Genomic DNA, 14,319 nt, shown 5'->3' with positions numbered 1-14,319 from the left:
GAATATCCAACTTATATGGCGGGTATGGGGACTTGGACGCTTTGCAAGTGCATTCCTGGATTTCATTAGTGGCAGTGGTATTATTCTAGGCAGGATGGCACCTCTGACGCTAATGCTGATGGCGATGCCGGTATGGCACCTACCCAACATAAAGCAACACCTGGCTCTTCTCAATGTTGCATGCCCAACCACAACTTTACTGCTCATCAAACCAGTCCCAGTTCATGCAAGATCAAGCAAGGGACTTTCATTTTATTAGAATACCCTTAGGGCAAAAAGGTGCAGGCAAAGTATCATTTTGCTAATGTTTCCTGTGCAGATGTTTTTACTTCTCACACAGGATTGAATCAGCCCTTATATACTCATTTCTTTAGTTACTGCCCAATCCATATTTTGTACTGTAACAACTAAAAACGCCTTAGTCTGCAAAACTAAAGACACTGAAGGTGATTTACTGACGTTGCATTCGGATGTAAATTTGCACTAAACCATAGCAACCAATCAGACATGTTAATTGTCTAATCTGCACTAGGCAGGTAATAGCTAATTGGTGATTGGTTTGATGCAATTTCACAATCACTGTCTTCTATTTCTTCGTCAAAATAATTATTAATCAAGTTAAGATAATTATGTATTTTATGATGTGTGCTATATACGGCGATGGTGTGCTATAACTTTAAGCAAAAACATTAACAATGCAAAGAATGGAATAAAGAATCGCCCCACTATGCAACATTTAGCTAAAAAGCAAAGATTTTCAAAACTGATATTCCCCATTAAAAAACAATGACTGTCACCCATGCAATACTTATCTCTCACTTACATTGAAGCTTAAAAGGTGTTCTGAATACATTTAGCTCTCTGGCAGTGTATTGTTAAATGTTTCAATATGTCCTTTTCTATTTCAAAAATCACATTAATACGTATGAATGGCTTACAGTGGTATTTATTAAGTATGGGAGAATAGGATTCTTCATAGAACAGAATGTTTGCCAGCTCTGCAGATTTTATATATATATATATATATATATATATATATATATATATATATATATATATATAGCTGAAGTCAAACCATAAAACACAACGTAGTGTTGTTGTTTATTATGTGGTACCTGATACTCAGCTATTGTTCCTATCCACCATATAAACTTTTTATTTGCATTTCAGTTTTTAGGACTGCAGAAGTTGTAAAACTAACATGTTTTATGAAGACTGGCGTATTTTTTTGGATGTTGTTTTTTGTAAAGCGGATCTTAGAATATATAAAAGAGGGGTCATGAAATAAATCTGAATAAATAGAGATTGATGTACCCTTTATTGGACTTGGCGATTTATGTATTATGGATTTGTGCATTTGGTATTTTTGATCTGTTTTAGTGTGTATTGTAATGGCATGGCACATCATTTTCGTGTTAATGAATAGAGATATATATGTGTCATTTTAGTGTCCAGTTATTTATAATGAAATGAGGCATGTTGTGAGATTAATAAAACAAATCTTTCAATATAAACACTATAATCCTTGGTCTGGCAGTGGAACTTCTGCATACATATTGCTATGTTCTTTATTTGTTATCAAAGACATATATACATGGTGGCATGAGTTCAATTGCTGACCAGGGATTTATCTGTGCAGAGCAGGGGAGGGGTTTCTCCAAAAGAACAGTGTCCCTACATAGCAGCACTGTACTATACAGCAGCCGCGGCGCTGTCAAAGAAGCGTACGCGGCAGTGCTGTATTGCAGCACCGCAGCGAACGCTTCTTTGACAGCGCTGCAGCTGCTGTTCAGTGCAGTGTCGCCGAAATGGAGCTGCTGCGCATGCGTGGCGGCATGCGCAGCAGCTCTCTCTATATATTTTGGGGGGGAAAACCTCCTTAAAAATCCTGCGTGCGCCCCTTCAGAGTTTAAATGTTCTCTCCATGCGCGAGTTTTCTTCGGGCACTCTGGTATCCTTCAACACTCGAAAACGTACCGGTATGTTAATTGGCTACTCACTAATTGATTCCTGTATTTTGTTTTGTATGTATGTGTTATAGATGGTAAGCTCCACTGGGGAAGGGACTGACGTGAATGGCTAAATATTTTCTGTACAGTGCTGTGTAATTGGTGGCACTATATAAGCAAATGAGTAAAATTCAATGCGCTGCATGGTGCATAGCAAACACTTCCTCGGGTACTGTGTTCCAAACACACTGACGCATACCCAAAAAAAGTGCAAACTATACAACACAAAATAGAGTTAGAGATGTCTTCCCTAAGTGTAAATTCAATAATTAATTAATATTGTGGGCGACAGTGGCCACCTTCTAATAGGAGCTCTGACACTCCCCAAAAAAGTGAAACAATATACAGTACTATGAAAAGAGGTGCCAGCTTTATCCCCCAAATAATCAATAAGAGAGAAAATGGTTTAAAATCAAAATTCAAAGATTTATTAAAAAATATATAGAAGCAGTCATAAATTGTGTGCACATATAAGCTTATGTATAGCAAATACTACCTGCAATCCAAAACTATTCATAGAATTGAGTAAATATCACTCAAAAAGTATCCAAAGAAGCAGTTAGCATGTGTTACAATAGTTGACGGATAATGGAAGATCAATAAGTGTGCAGTCCAATAGCATATAGTGAGAAAACATTATTGTTGTACAAGGATACTATCAAATCCCAATCTAGCAGAACCACAGGATTACACATGGGGTTGTGTAGCAAAGAAGAAAACCGTCCGATAGTAACAAAACTCTGATGGCTGATGCCGCTGTGTGTCAGAAATGTCTCTCACCGCTAACCACTGCTCATGTCAGAGCAGGGCAACTAAAGGACCTGTAGAAAGGGCCAGATGGAAAGGACGTGGCCCTCTTTGTAATGGAAGTTATGGAGATATCATGCTGTAGCGGATGGATTCCAGGATGTTTATTGAAACTCCAAAGATAGTAGCGCAGACTTTAATATGTAAATGTCATTCAACAGTAAATTAAACTTTATAAGGAGCAAGGCTTAAAACCTATACTAACTCACTTTTACTAAGATGCCTCCCATAAGCAACTGCTGCATAGGAAATGATGTGTTCTCTTGAATCATTAAATTGATATAGTCATCCCATATGCCTCCAACACATTGGATTGTTTTATTGTTCCACAAAGAAGGGAGCGGTTAATACGTTACACTTTTCCTGCATTTGTTACATAATATGAACCATCTATGTCACAGAGTAACCTTGGCTGTATTATTAGTAGACACTGTAAGATTTTGCTCGTTTTGAGAAAGAAACAAAAGCTTTTAAAAACATTCTAAACTTACATAAAACTGGAGATGAAAACAAGTCCCACCATCCATCTCTGCTTGACTTTATGATAAAGTTTAGGTGATTTAAAGCTTCTGCATTAAATTGATATTTTCTTCCAAGCTAGGTCAACATAAAATACAAATGACATAAAAATGAACTCTGCTTTTATTTCTTTCGCTTCTGCATTTTAGAGGGACAGATGAAATCAGTTGGTTTGCAATGAAATAAAAGATTCTTTGCACACATCATCGCTGCTAAACACAGTCCTTGGACCTGAGTATAGAAAGAGTTATAGCAAAGACCCTTTCACTGTACTGTCAACTATATTTTATGTCACTGACACACCTAGATCTGAGTGGTTTGCAAACTGATTTGTTGACTCTATCATATACAACCAGACTCCCAAAATTCACAGCAAGTGTTTTGCAAACAAAAATGGAATAGCAGGTTTCAATATGTTATATTACATTGACCACCTTTAGAGTTTTTCAACTACCTATACTACTGGTACTTTTTTAAATCCAACCACTAATTGTTTAAAAGGAAATTCCCTCCAATATTTCTAAGTTTATACTATTCAATTGACAAAAGGAAAGCAAATTGTTGTTACTTTTAAGTTGCTATATGAATGAAATAGAGCAGTTACTTAATCTGATTTTAAAAAATCAGCCTGTCCCCAAAACACCCAACAAACAAAACGTACATATTAAACATTTGTGCTGTAAAGGCATTGACAAGTTGAAGTGCTGTAATTACACAATAACAGATTATTTTTTTTACAATGATGAACATTCTTTCGTATAATTTGGGGGAATAAATTTAAATAGGGGTAGACCCCTTTTAGTTAAATTATTAACGGTCAAGTAATTGTATGCTCTGTTGTCAAGCTTTCACGTCACTGTTATATGTTTGAATCCTTTTTGCTTTTTTCACTTTACAGAAAACTATTGGAATGCCGTCTCCTTTATTGCACCCAACTCCTTCCTCCACTTCTCTACTTTTCAAGGGGAAACCAGTGCTGACATCTCCTTTTACTTCAAGACGTCTGCCCCTGATGGAGTATTTGTAGAAAATAGAGGAAGTACAGACTTTATCAAGATAGAATTAAAATGTAAGTAGATTTTTGTGGCAACTATTGCAAAACTTAAAGATACTTAGGGGTATATTTACTAAACTGCGGGTTTGAAAAAGTGGAGATGTTGCCTATAGCAACCAATCAGGTTCTAGCTGTCATTTTGTTGAATGCACTAAATAAATGAAAGCTAGCTATAGGCAACATCTCCACTTTTCCAAATCCGCAGTTTAGTAAATCTAGCCCTTAAAGTCTATTTCCTGTATAAAAGCAACAGACCGGCAGATTTTACCATTTATGTTCAATGAACTATTAAGTGCAGGCCTGTCCAACCTGTGGCCCTCCAGGTGTTGTGAAACTACAATTCCCAACATGCCCTTCCAGCTATCAACTGGTTGTCTACCGGCAAAGCATGCTGGGGCTTGTAGTTTCACAACACCTGGAGGGCCGCAGGTTAGACAGCCCTGATATAGTGGCTTATAGTATATTTAATACTTACACTGTGTACTCCACTATAGCTTAATTCTGAAAATCTTTTCTATAAACATTGTGCTCATAATACAACTGAAGAGTCTATGCAGAGACCTGTGAAAAAATATTGTTGTCCTCAGACATCAGAACTTCTCACAGTTCCTGCTTGACAGATGCCTGCATACTACTTCAGTCCTTGGTGCCTATAGAATAGTGCAAAGCCACGTTCTACAGCCGCAGCATTACAGGAATCTATGGCAGAGCTGTACTAACAAACATGATTAATAACGATATCAATTATGCATCCTGTTTCTTGAATACACAGCATCAAATGGTTTCTATAGCAACGTGGATCCAGATGGAGCTCAAGTAAGTGATGCTATTCAGCCTCTATCAGGGACTGGTCTCTCTAACTCTGCAAGAGGGACACCTGCCATAGATTAGTTATTATGTATATTCTATGCCAGAGTGTATTTAGAAGTGTTGGTATGGACATTTGCAGTGAATGGTCGGGCGCATTGTGGCCTCCACAGCCCCCAGAAGCTTTTATGATATTGATAGCGTAAAATTAGCTTTAGATGATTTTTAACACTATATAGTACAATAGAATATCCTATTAAATGATGCATCGCTATCATCTGTGTCCTTCACGTTCCCTTTGTTCAATTACCTCTCTTCTGTGTCCCTCTACCTCTTCCTCATGTCTCCTGTGTTCCCACATCTCTCTCGTCAGATCTCCACATGCCCCACAGACCTCCACACATGCCCCACAGACCTCCACACATGTCACACAGACCTCCCCACATGCCCCACAGACCTCCACACATGCTCTCCACATGTTACTCACATCTGCCCATACTCATGTAGCATAGTATGTATTTACCACCTTTAAGATGTCACTGGTACAGAATTGAATCATGTGGCTATACCAGTTTGTGTCTTTTGAATAATTCTCTCTTAGGAAACAATTAGCCAAGTACCAAAAACACATACCTCACTCTGCTTAACAGATGGTCCAGAAATGCCAGGCTTGTGACATAGAGCCGGATTAACCCAAGGTCTAACTGGCCTAGAGCCCAGAGGCCTCAAGCAACTGGGGGGCCCGCCGGCATTCATCGGGTCTGGGGCGTCTCCGCCCCCGGCTCCGACTGTCATGTCATGGAAAATGGCAGACACCTAATAGCAAATATTATGCTGTTAGCTGCCTGATGTCACTGTAGTGCTTCCGCGGCACGCAGTAATCTCCGTACTGAGGAGATCTCGTGAGAGTTAGACTATGAGTCATAGTCTCACTCTCACAAGATCTCCTCAGTAAGGATCTTACTGCGCACCGCGGAAGCACTACAGGGAGTGGCAGAAGAACGGAAGAAGGTAAGCGCTCAAGGGGGGGCTTCACTAGGGGGTAGCCCTCACAGTACCCTTAGCACAGGGGCCTCCATTCCCTTAATCCGGCTCTGGACTTAGCTCACTGTCAACCTCCTGCAGGGCTCTGTCTGCTCAAGTATTCCACCTCACCCAATCCCTTAAATTGTATAATTAATACTTAACTGGGAGACTGGTGCTATTTTAATACAGGAAAGTTTTGCCACATGTTGCTTACCTCTAAGGTAAACAGTACCCCTGCTTAACAAGTCCTTGTGCTGCCATATACACACTCTTTGCATTTAGACTGGAAGGGGTTGCCAGGGCATGCTGGCGCTTGTAGTTTCACAAGCCTCCAGCATTCTCTGGCAACCACGACATGCTGGTGCTTGCAAGTGCAACAGTGTCTGAGCAGCCAATGGCTTTATTGATATTTTCGTTTTTGCCTTCCAACCACAACAAACACTAATACCAAAAGCCCACGTAGGGGCTGAGAAAATATAATAATAAAATAATAAAAGAAAAATAAAGACACAACATACATGTCAACATTATACTGACAAAAAGTACTGTAGAGAAACAAACCGTGCCAAATACAATGAGAGCATGCATAATAGAGAAACAGTATGTGAAATATTTTCTAGAATATCATGCAGGCAGATGCAAAATCACAATAATAAAAAATTTAATAAAAAAAAAATGAGCATTCAACACAGATGGAAGCATGGAGAGCGACTAGGTGTCTGTCCGGCCCAATTCATAAGTAGCAATCTCCTCCAGGACAAAGGCTGATATCCACGACCTATACCAAATCATGTCATACTTACTCACCAGATTTTGACAGGTATACATGAACCGTTCATGTCCACAGGTATCATTAACTAAGTGGACCCAGTCATAGTTACGTGACTTCCCACTGACCATCCACTTCTGAGCATCAATGACCTTGGGCAGCATAAACTGGGTAGACAGCAATCGTCTGACAAAGTTTATGCATTCTGCCCCCAATATTGAGCCCAAAAAAGACATACTCTAGAACTGAGCGGGAGTACACTCACATCATGTTGTATCATGCAGTCCATGAGTTCACCCCAGAATTCAGAATCCGTGGGGCAGTGCCATAGGAGACGCCAAAAAGTGGCCCGAAGGCTCGCACACTTGGGACAGGTTATTGCATTCCTCCCACAAAATGTGGACATCAACAAAGGAGTGACATATGTCCTATAAAGGATAAACACTTGAATCTGCCTAAAGGATGCAGTAAACTTATAGGCACTCTTAAGGAGCCTACCCCAGTCCTTATCAGTAATCGGACCTAATTTATTCTCCCAAGCAATTCACAATACCAAGAAACCACCAACACAGAGCCCATCTAAAAGAATCGAGTATAAGTATAAGGTAATGTGTCGAGAACCAAGTCGCATCAACATCAATCTGAATGGGTTATCAAGAAGACAAGGACAAGGAACAGCCCCATGGTATTGCAAATCAAGTGCAGTACCTGATTAAGGGTTCCAGCAGTCCTAGGCTAATACACCGGTTGCCCCCCCCCCCACCAAGGTGTGTGTATGTATGTATGTATATATATGTATGTATATATATATATATATATATGTATGTATGTGTATATATACATATATATATATATATATATATATATATATATACACATCAGGGGGGTTAATAAATTGGCTAGGGGGTGTTAATGAAATGGCAATAGGGGTTAATGAATTGGCTAGGGGGGATGTTAATGAATTGGTTAGGGGGGTGCTAATGAATTGGCTAGGGGGGGAGTTACTGAATTGGCTGGCGTGGGAGGTGATACATTGAACGTGGATAAATCTTCGCGCTTTTATAAATGAGAAACATAAGGAAGAAGGGAGGCCCATCTTCTCACTTAAAGTCTCGAATGTTTGTGGGACAAATTTGCCCGAAATATGAATGAACTGAGTAATACCCACATTTCACCAAGGGGAGGCGAAAGCGGAGTTGTTCCCTATGGATGATGCCGGAGCGGCAGAGTGGGATAAGAGTAGATCGAGGATGATCTTTGATTTCAAGGAAGCCAAGAAAGGAATTTCAGGGCATGGTGTGGGGTTAGCGCGTTTTCGAGATCCACCCATCTTTTGTGCCCCGGGGGACTTTGCCACGAGATAATCTGACTAAGGTTTACCACCTGATAATAACGTTCGAAGAGTGGGAGTCCATAATCTCCTGAAACAGTGGCTTTGGCTAGACATGAACGCTTCAAAAGCTACTTCTTACCCTGCCAGATAAATCTGCCGCAAATTGTTTGCAGGGAGGTTAGGAACGTCCCCGGCACCACGATAGGGAGTGTCTGAAACAAGTACAGTACCCTGGGCAGCACATTCATCTTAATAACACTTACCCTCCCAAATCAAGAAATATAAAGGGGATCCCAATTAGCTAGGTCCCTTTTAATTGAATCGTATAAGGGATGTCACCACATTTTTAAGAATATCACTATATAAGCGGAGGAATATAAACCCCTATGAGAACAGTGAAGCAGAATCAAATAAACCCTTAATGCAGTGGTTCCCAAACTTTTGCAGTTCGCGACACCCTTAGAGTCTCCATAAATTTTTCAAGGCACTCCTCCAAAATAATTACCGAGCAGTCCCGTATTAGTAGTTAGATCAAAAAAATGTAATAAGTATTTAGGTCAGGACAGAAATATTTATTTAGTTGTATGCAAAAATAATACACATCCAAGGGAAACTAATATATTTATATATTTTTTTCAATTATATTTCTGTCAAAGAATAATTTACGGCTAACTCAGACTGTGTCCTCCTTCATCTCCACACACTCTGTGCCCCTGCATCCACTCACTCTGTGTCCCTGCATCCACTCACTCTGTGTCCCTGCATCCACTCACTCTGTGCCTCTGCATTCACACACTCTGTGCCCCCTTCACCCACACACTGTGTGTCCCTGCATCCACACACTCTGTGCCCCTGCATCCACACACTGTGTGCCCCTGCAACCACACACTGTGTGCCCCTGCAACCACACACTGTGTGCCCTTGCATCCACACACTTCTGAATAAGTAGGAACACTCCTTGAGAGCTAGAGGCATGGACTGCATGATATGCCCACCCAACAAACAGCTTTTTAAGAGCTAACAACTTACCACCAAGTAAATGAGTTTCAGTGAAACAAATAACATCCACCTAATATTTCTTCAGTTCAGACAAAACCAGGGACCTCTTAAGCTCATCATTGAGGCCCTGGACATTCCAAGTCAAAAAATTAAGGTTTCCATTCCCAGGTATTCCAACTGCCATTGTAGACAGGAAGATATAAAAGGTTGATAGAGGCCTCGCCAAAAGTACTGCCAGGCCAAGGCCAAACAGACACTGAATCACCCAGCTTCAGCACATAATACATTACACATCCGTAGCACAGAGATATACAGAGAAATACAGTGCATGACACATTACTTAAATATCCAAACAAACCCCCCTCCATCTTGGACACTCCAAACACTCCAGAAGGATATTTTAAATTGAAGAGCTAATAGACAAACATCCTGCTCCATGTGCTCCCTGGCTGCCCCCCCCCCCCCTTCCCAACACACACACCGACAAACTTACTTATTTTAAGACTTTTATCCATTGCACCCGCAGCTGACAGTTCCCAAGAGAAGCCCAGAATCCTGTTCAACATGGAGCTGATTTGCTTTGGGGGACCCAGTATGTTTTTGCGGGCCCCAATTCTTCCAAAGGAATTTTGCCCCGTGATGACTAGGCAGGGACTGGCATCACCCCACCATGCTTCAGATCACCCTGTTAAAGTGTGACCAGCCCAGCATGTCATAGCCTGATGCTGATTACCACATTTGCAGGTGTACCCCACACTGTCTATTCCCTTACATTAGCGGTAACTAGTCCAGGCTATAGAGCTAGTGTGTATTAATTATTTTGTACAGGGAAGGGGCCTTTTTATTTATTATTATACATGGTAAAGATAAATTAGCAACAGTAAGTATCTTCAAATCATGCATTTGGGAACCTCAAATGTTACTTCTCCAAAGGGGCATATCTGGAGATGTGACCTACTTTAAATAGACTGGATTGCCATGGGGGGAGCAACACTTACGTATGTACACCCCTACTGCAAGTAATTTTAGCTTGAGCACCCCCGATCCACCTATTCAGGTGTTGGGGAGTTCATGTTATGCGTAAATCATAATTCTACTTTGTTTACTGAGCAAGGCGGATTTTTGTAGCTCACACTTGGATGTACGTTCGACTCTAAATCGGGCCCATAGTGTTCTAAAAACTGATATACTTCCACCATAGGATTTAAAATAGTTATTGATAGTGGTTTCCTAGTTTTCCTCAGGAGTCAACATTAATTTGCAGTGTTTTCAAGGTGAAGCTGTATCAAAGTCAAAGTATTTTAGAATGAATGTAGAAATGTGCTAAATTTAGCTTGCAGCAACTTAGTCGTATTAGCATATACCTCCCTCCTGTGTCATACACCAAGGGTTTTGTACACCTCAGTACACCTGAGTAATCCCAGGACGCAGATTTACTTTTGGCACATTAATGGACATTAACATTAATGGAACACTAAAATGTTAGCTGAGATGCTTGGAGCTTTCAGAGACTTGTTTTTCATATTGAAAGATTTTGCTAGATTTAATCTGCTACTACAGTTTCATGTCAACAATGTGCAGTGATTGCTTATTTTATTGCTTATTTTCCTGGAAATCTTCACAACAAAGAATTAGTTAAAATTTTAATTTCTGCTGCATAAATTGCACAGCAGAAGACAAGGTATTAATGATTAAAGACGAGTAACCTTGGAGAGAAGTGCTTTTTTTAGAGTTAGGAGAAAATCAGGAAAGTGGAGCAAATTTGCACTTTGGCAAAAGCCATTTTGCCCTGCAGGGGGGAAATTTAATTAAAATTTGTAGATACATTTAAAATTGGGATGGGCCATGTCCTAGTTCAACTCTAATTTGCAGTGTGAATATTAAACAGCGGGTATTTTTACTGCATGCAAGAAGAAAAAGATGCATTTGCAAGATGGTTCGCCAAATCCCACATTTGGGCGTATAATTCCACGATACATGCACACTCTCCCAGAAGATCCCAAATTCCAGGTAGGTCTCCCGCAACAAAGAAAAATACGTTCAACTCATTCATACACCTATATAGCCTTTAAGCACTTCTCCCAAGCCCACCTCCTATTTATCAGTGTTCCCCTTCCCCAGGCCACCCGAGTTCTCCATTTATGTGTGGCTTCCTTAGTCCAACCTCTACCATCTATGTGACCTTTGGTGATCCCACCTCTTCCTTCAGCTATATTACACTTTCCCAATCAAACCTCATTCTCCATCTGATCCATTTATTTTTCCCTTTTCCAAACTAATCCCATCTTCCACATTGTGTCCCTTCCCTTACCCAACCAACTTCACTGTGTATATATATATACATATATATATATATATATATATATATATATATTAGGGATGTGCACCAGCCACTTTTGGTGTCTCGTGTTTTGTGTTTTGGATTCGGATTTGCTTGAGGTTTTGGGTTTGGATTTGTTTCGCAAAACACCTGACGAAAGGTTTTGGTTCGGATTTAAGGTTTTGGATTCGGATTTATTTTGAAAAAAACATAAAAAGTGTTAAAATCAAGTTTTTTTGTTTATTTTCACTCCTACGCTATTAATAACCTCAATAACAATCATTTCCACTAATTCCCAGTCTATTCTGCAGAATCAGTGAACTTTGTAATATTGCAGTACCAATGGACTTATACTGCAGGATTGTTTTTGGATATTTTTTTTTTTTTTTTTTTTTAATTTTTCGTGCTGTGCTGTGCTCTTCAAAGGGCATTGTTATTTCCCCAGCACAGCACAGCACGAGATATAGCAGGACAGAGGACCACCTAACACAACCTCCCTCTACCCTGATCAATGCCCGAGTGAAGATGGCGGCGGCTAGCGGGGAATTTATAGGATCCGAGTATTGCGAGATCCGACAGCGGGATTATGACTCAGAGCCTCGGTTTCAGTTTAGCAATTGGCTGGAATACCCGGCTCTGTCTCGGATCCGGCTCGGATCGGCAACGTTCGGGTGGGCTCCGGATTTTCAGATATCCGAGCCCGCTCATCTCTAATATATATATATATATATATGTATGTATATATACATATATATATATATATATATATATATATAAATATATATGTATATATACATATATTAGATATACATATATAATCGTTCCATTTATCACCTCCATACCCCAACCTTATCCTCTACCTATGTGTCACTTTCCTCAACCCATCCTTATCATCCATTGATGTTTTTCTTCTCCAGCCTAACTTCATGGGCCATATTTCTATTTCTATTTCTATATAAACCCAATTTGATCATTTCATCCTTCACTTATGCTAACTCCTTACCAATCTCTGCATCATCTTTACTTACAGGCCACACACACATGTCAATGTTTATTTTTATTTCTGAAAGCCCCATGAGAACTAGAGATAAATAGAGGGCAGTCAAGGTATCTATGTGCTTTCCTGAGAACCAAGAAATCATTGATTGGAGATGTACCTGCCTTACTTCTGCTTGTTACTGTTGAATGGGTAATTCCTGCATGGTTAACAGTAAAATATAATACACACACAAAATGCAATTTTGCGGAGTGTCAGATGATAGTGATTGAATCTGCATTACATTGGATCGTAATGACAGTGATGTGTGAACTGAATTCAGTGTTCTTTCGAGTTAGTATCCTGTATGGCTTTTACAGATAAGGGTATAAAATGGAGAGGAATTGAAGGGGCCCTGGACAAGCTTTTATTAGTTAGAAACCAATGCAATTCTGCATTAGGCTGCTGAGAATTCCTTTACACTTATTGTATGCAGTAAGAGTGAAAAATAACTAGCAATAGAGAAGCAGAGGAACTGGAGAGCATAATGAAACATTTGTGTTTAAGCATAACATTTTTATTCCATGGCTGATTTATAATAAATATGCATGAATAATATAATTGTATTATTTAATTTTAAAAATGCTTGTAAAGCTACAAAAAAAATTTTAGTTATAAAAAAATGAAATATAAATAATGATTGCAAGTAATATTTCACATAGAATATAACAATTAAATGATTATATCACTTATGATATTCCATATGTAACATACAGTATATGTTCCAGCTACTATGTAAGCTTTACAGTATGTTTATTGTGAAAAAGAAAAACACCCGAGCCAAGGTAAAAGCAAATGATATTAATTATTGTTTCTATTACCATGTTGATGCACAGCAGTGGGGGGAAAATTTCCTTAATTATAACCACAATCATCATTCATCATCATGATATATCAAGATTGTCACCATAAAAAAAGTAAACCACGCTCTAGGAAACTCAATCCACTGAAGAGATTAATACAAATGGCGAAACCCACTGGGTAATTAATTTACATGCAAATCCAAATATGGTTTTAATGTGTTAGAATTATATGTAATCTAACACTTATCAACCTATCACCAGCCTCAATACCGTGGACGTGGAAGTATTTTTACACACAGGCAAATATCTGAATAAAAAATAGCAAATGTATTTAACCAAAGTTGTTGTTCACCAGCAGAGCTATAACTCTTTTATGAAGTATGCAATCCCTCAACAACAATTGTACTATAACATGGAAATTAAAGAGCAAAACACTAATGCATTCACCAATGAGTCAATCCCTGCTGTGGTACCTCCAACTGGACATAGTTCAACAGTCTCTTTACCACCAGCAAGTTAGAGATACAGTTCAAGCGTCACCCCACTTATGGTGCACAGACACTGTCTCAGGATCCATAGCAGTTGAGTAAAAGGCAGCAGATAATGTCTGTTCCTATAAAGCCTCTTCTCACATTCTCCTCAACAGTCCAGCAGGCACCACATCCATCAGCCAGTCCTATCTCCTAGTCTCTCCATGAACACTGAATACTGCTTTTTATCCCCCCTTTGGTTCCCCCAGTTGTAGATGCTGGGTGTGAGAAGGGAGCCAGCCCACTGGCTGTTGGGATTGGGGATGGTGATCCTTATATTCTGATGATTGCTCAGGGCTACTCCTCT

At 39.6% G+C, this 14,319-nt stretch overlaps 1 protein-coding gene across 2 annotated transcripts in view; it reads left to right on the top strand.

Moving 5' to 3' along the window:
• The window catches only part of CNTNAP2 (contactin associated protein 2), a 1,405,747-nt gene that overhangs the window by 1,281,865 nt on the left and 109,563 nt on the right, over positions 1-14,319 (top strand). For both annotated transcript variants that reach the window (XM_075212518.1, XM_075212517.1), the window contains exon 16: positions 4,234-4,404. In XM_075212518.1, the coding sequence (XP_075068619.1) occupies positions 4,234-4,404 (171 nt within the window). The remainder of the gene's footprint in view (positions 1-4,233; positions 4,405-14,319) is intronic.

Source organism: Mixophyes fleayi, chromosome 5 (assembly GCF_038048845.1).
Source record: "Mixophyes fleayi isolate aMixFle1 chromosome 5, aMixFle1.hap1, whole genome shotgun sequence".
Classification (NCBI taxonomy): domain Eukaryota; kingdom Metazoa; phylum Chordata; class Amphibia; order Anura; family Limnodynastidae; genus Mixophyes; species Mixophyes fleayi.
Note: the sequence above shows the minus strand (reverse complement) of the source record. Positions and strands in the feature narration are given on the sequence as shown.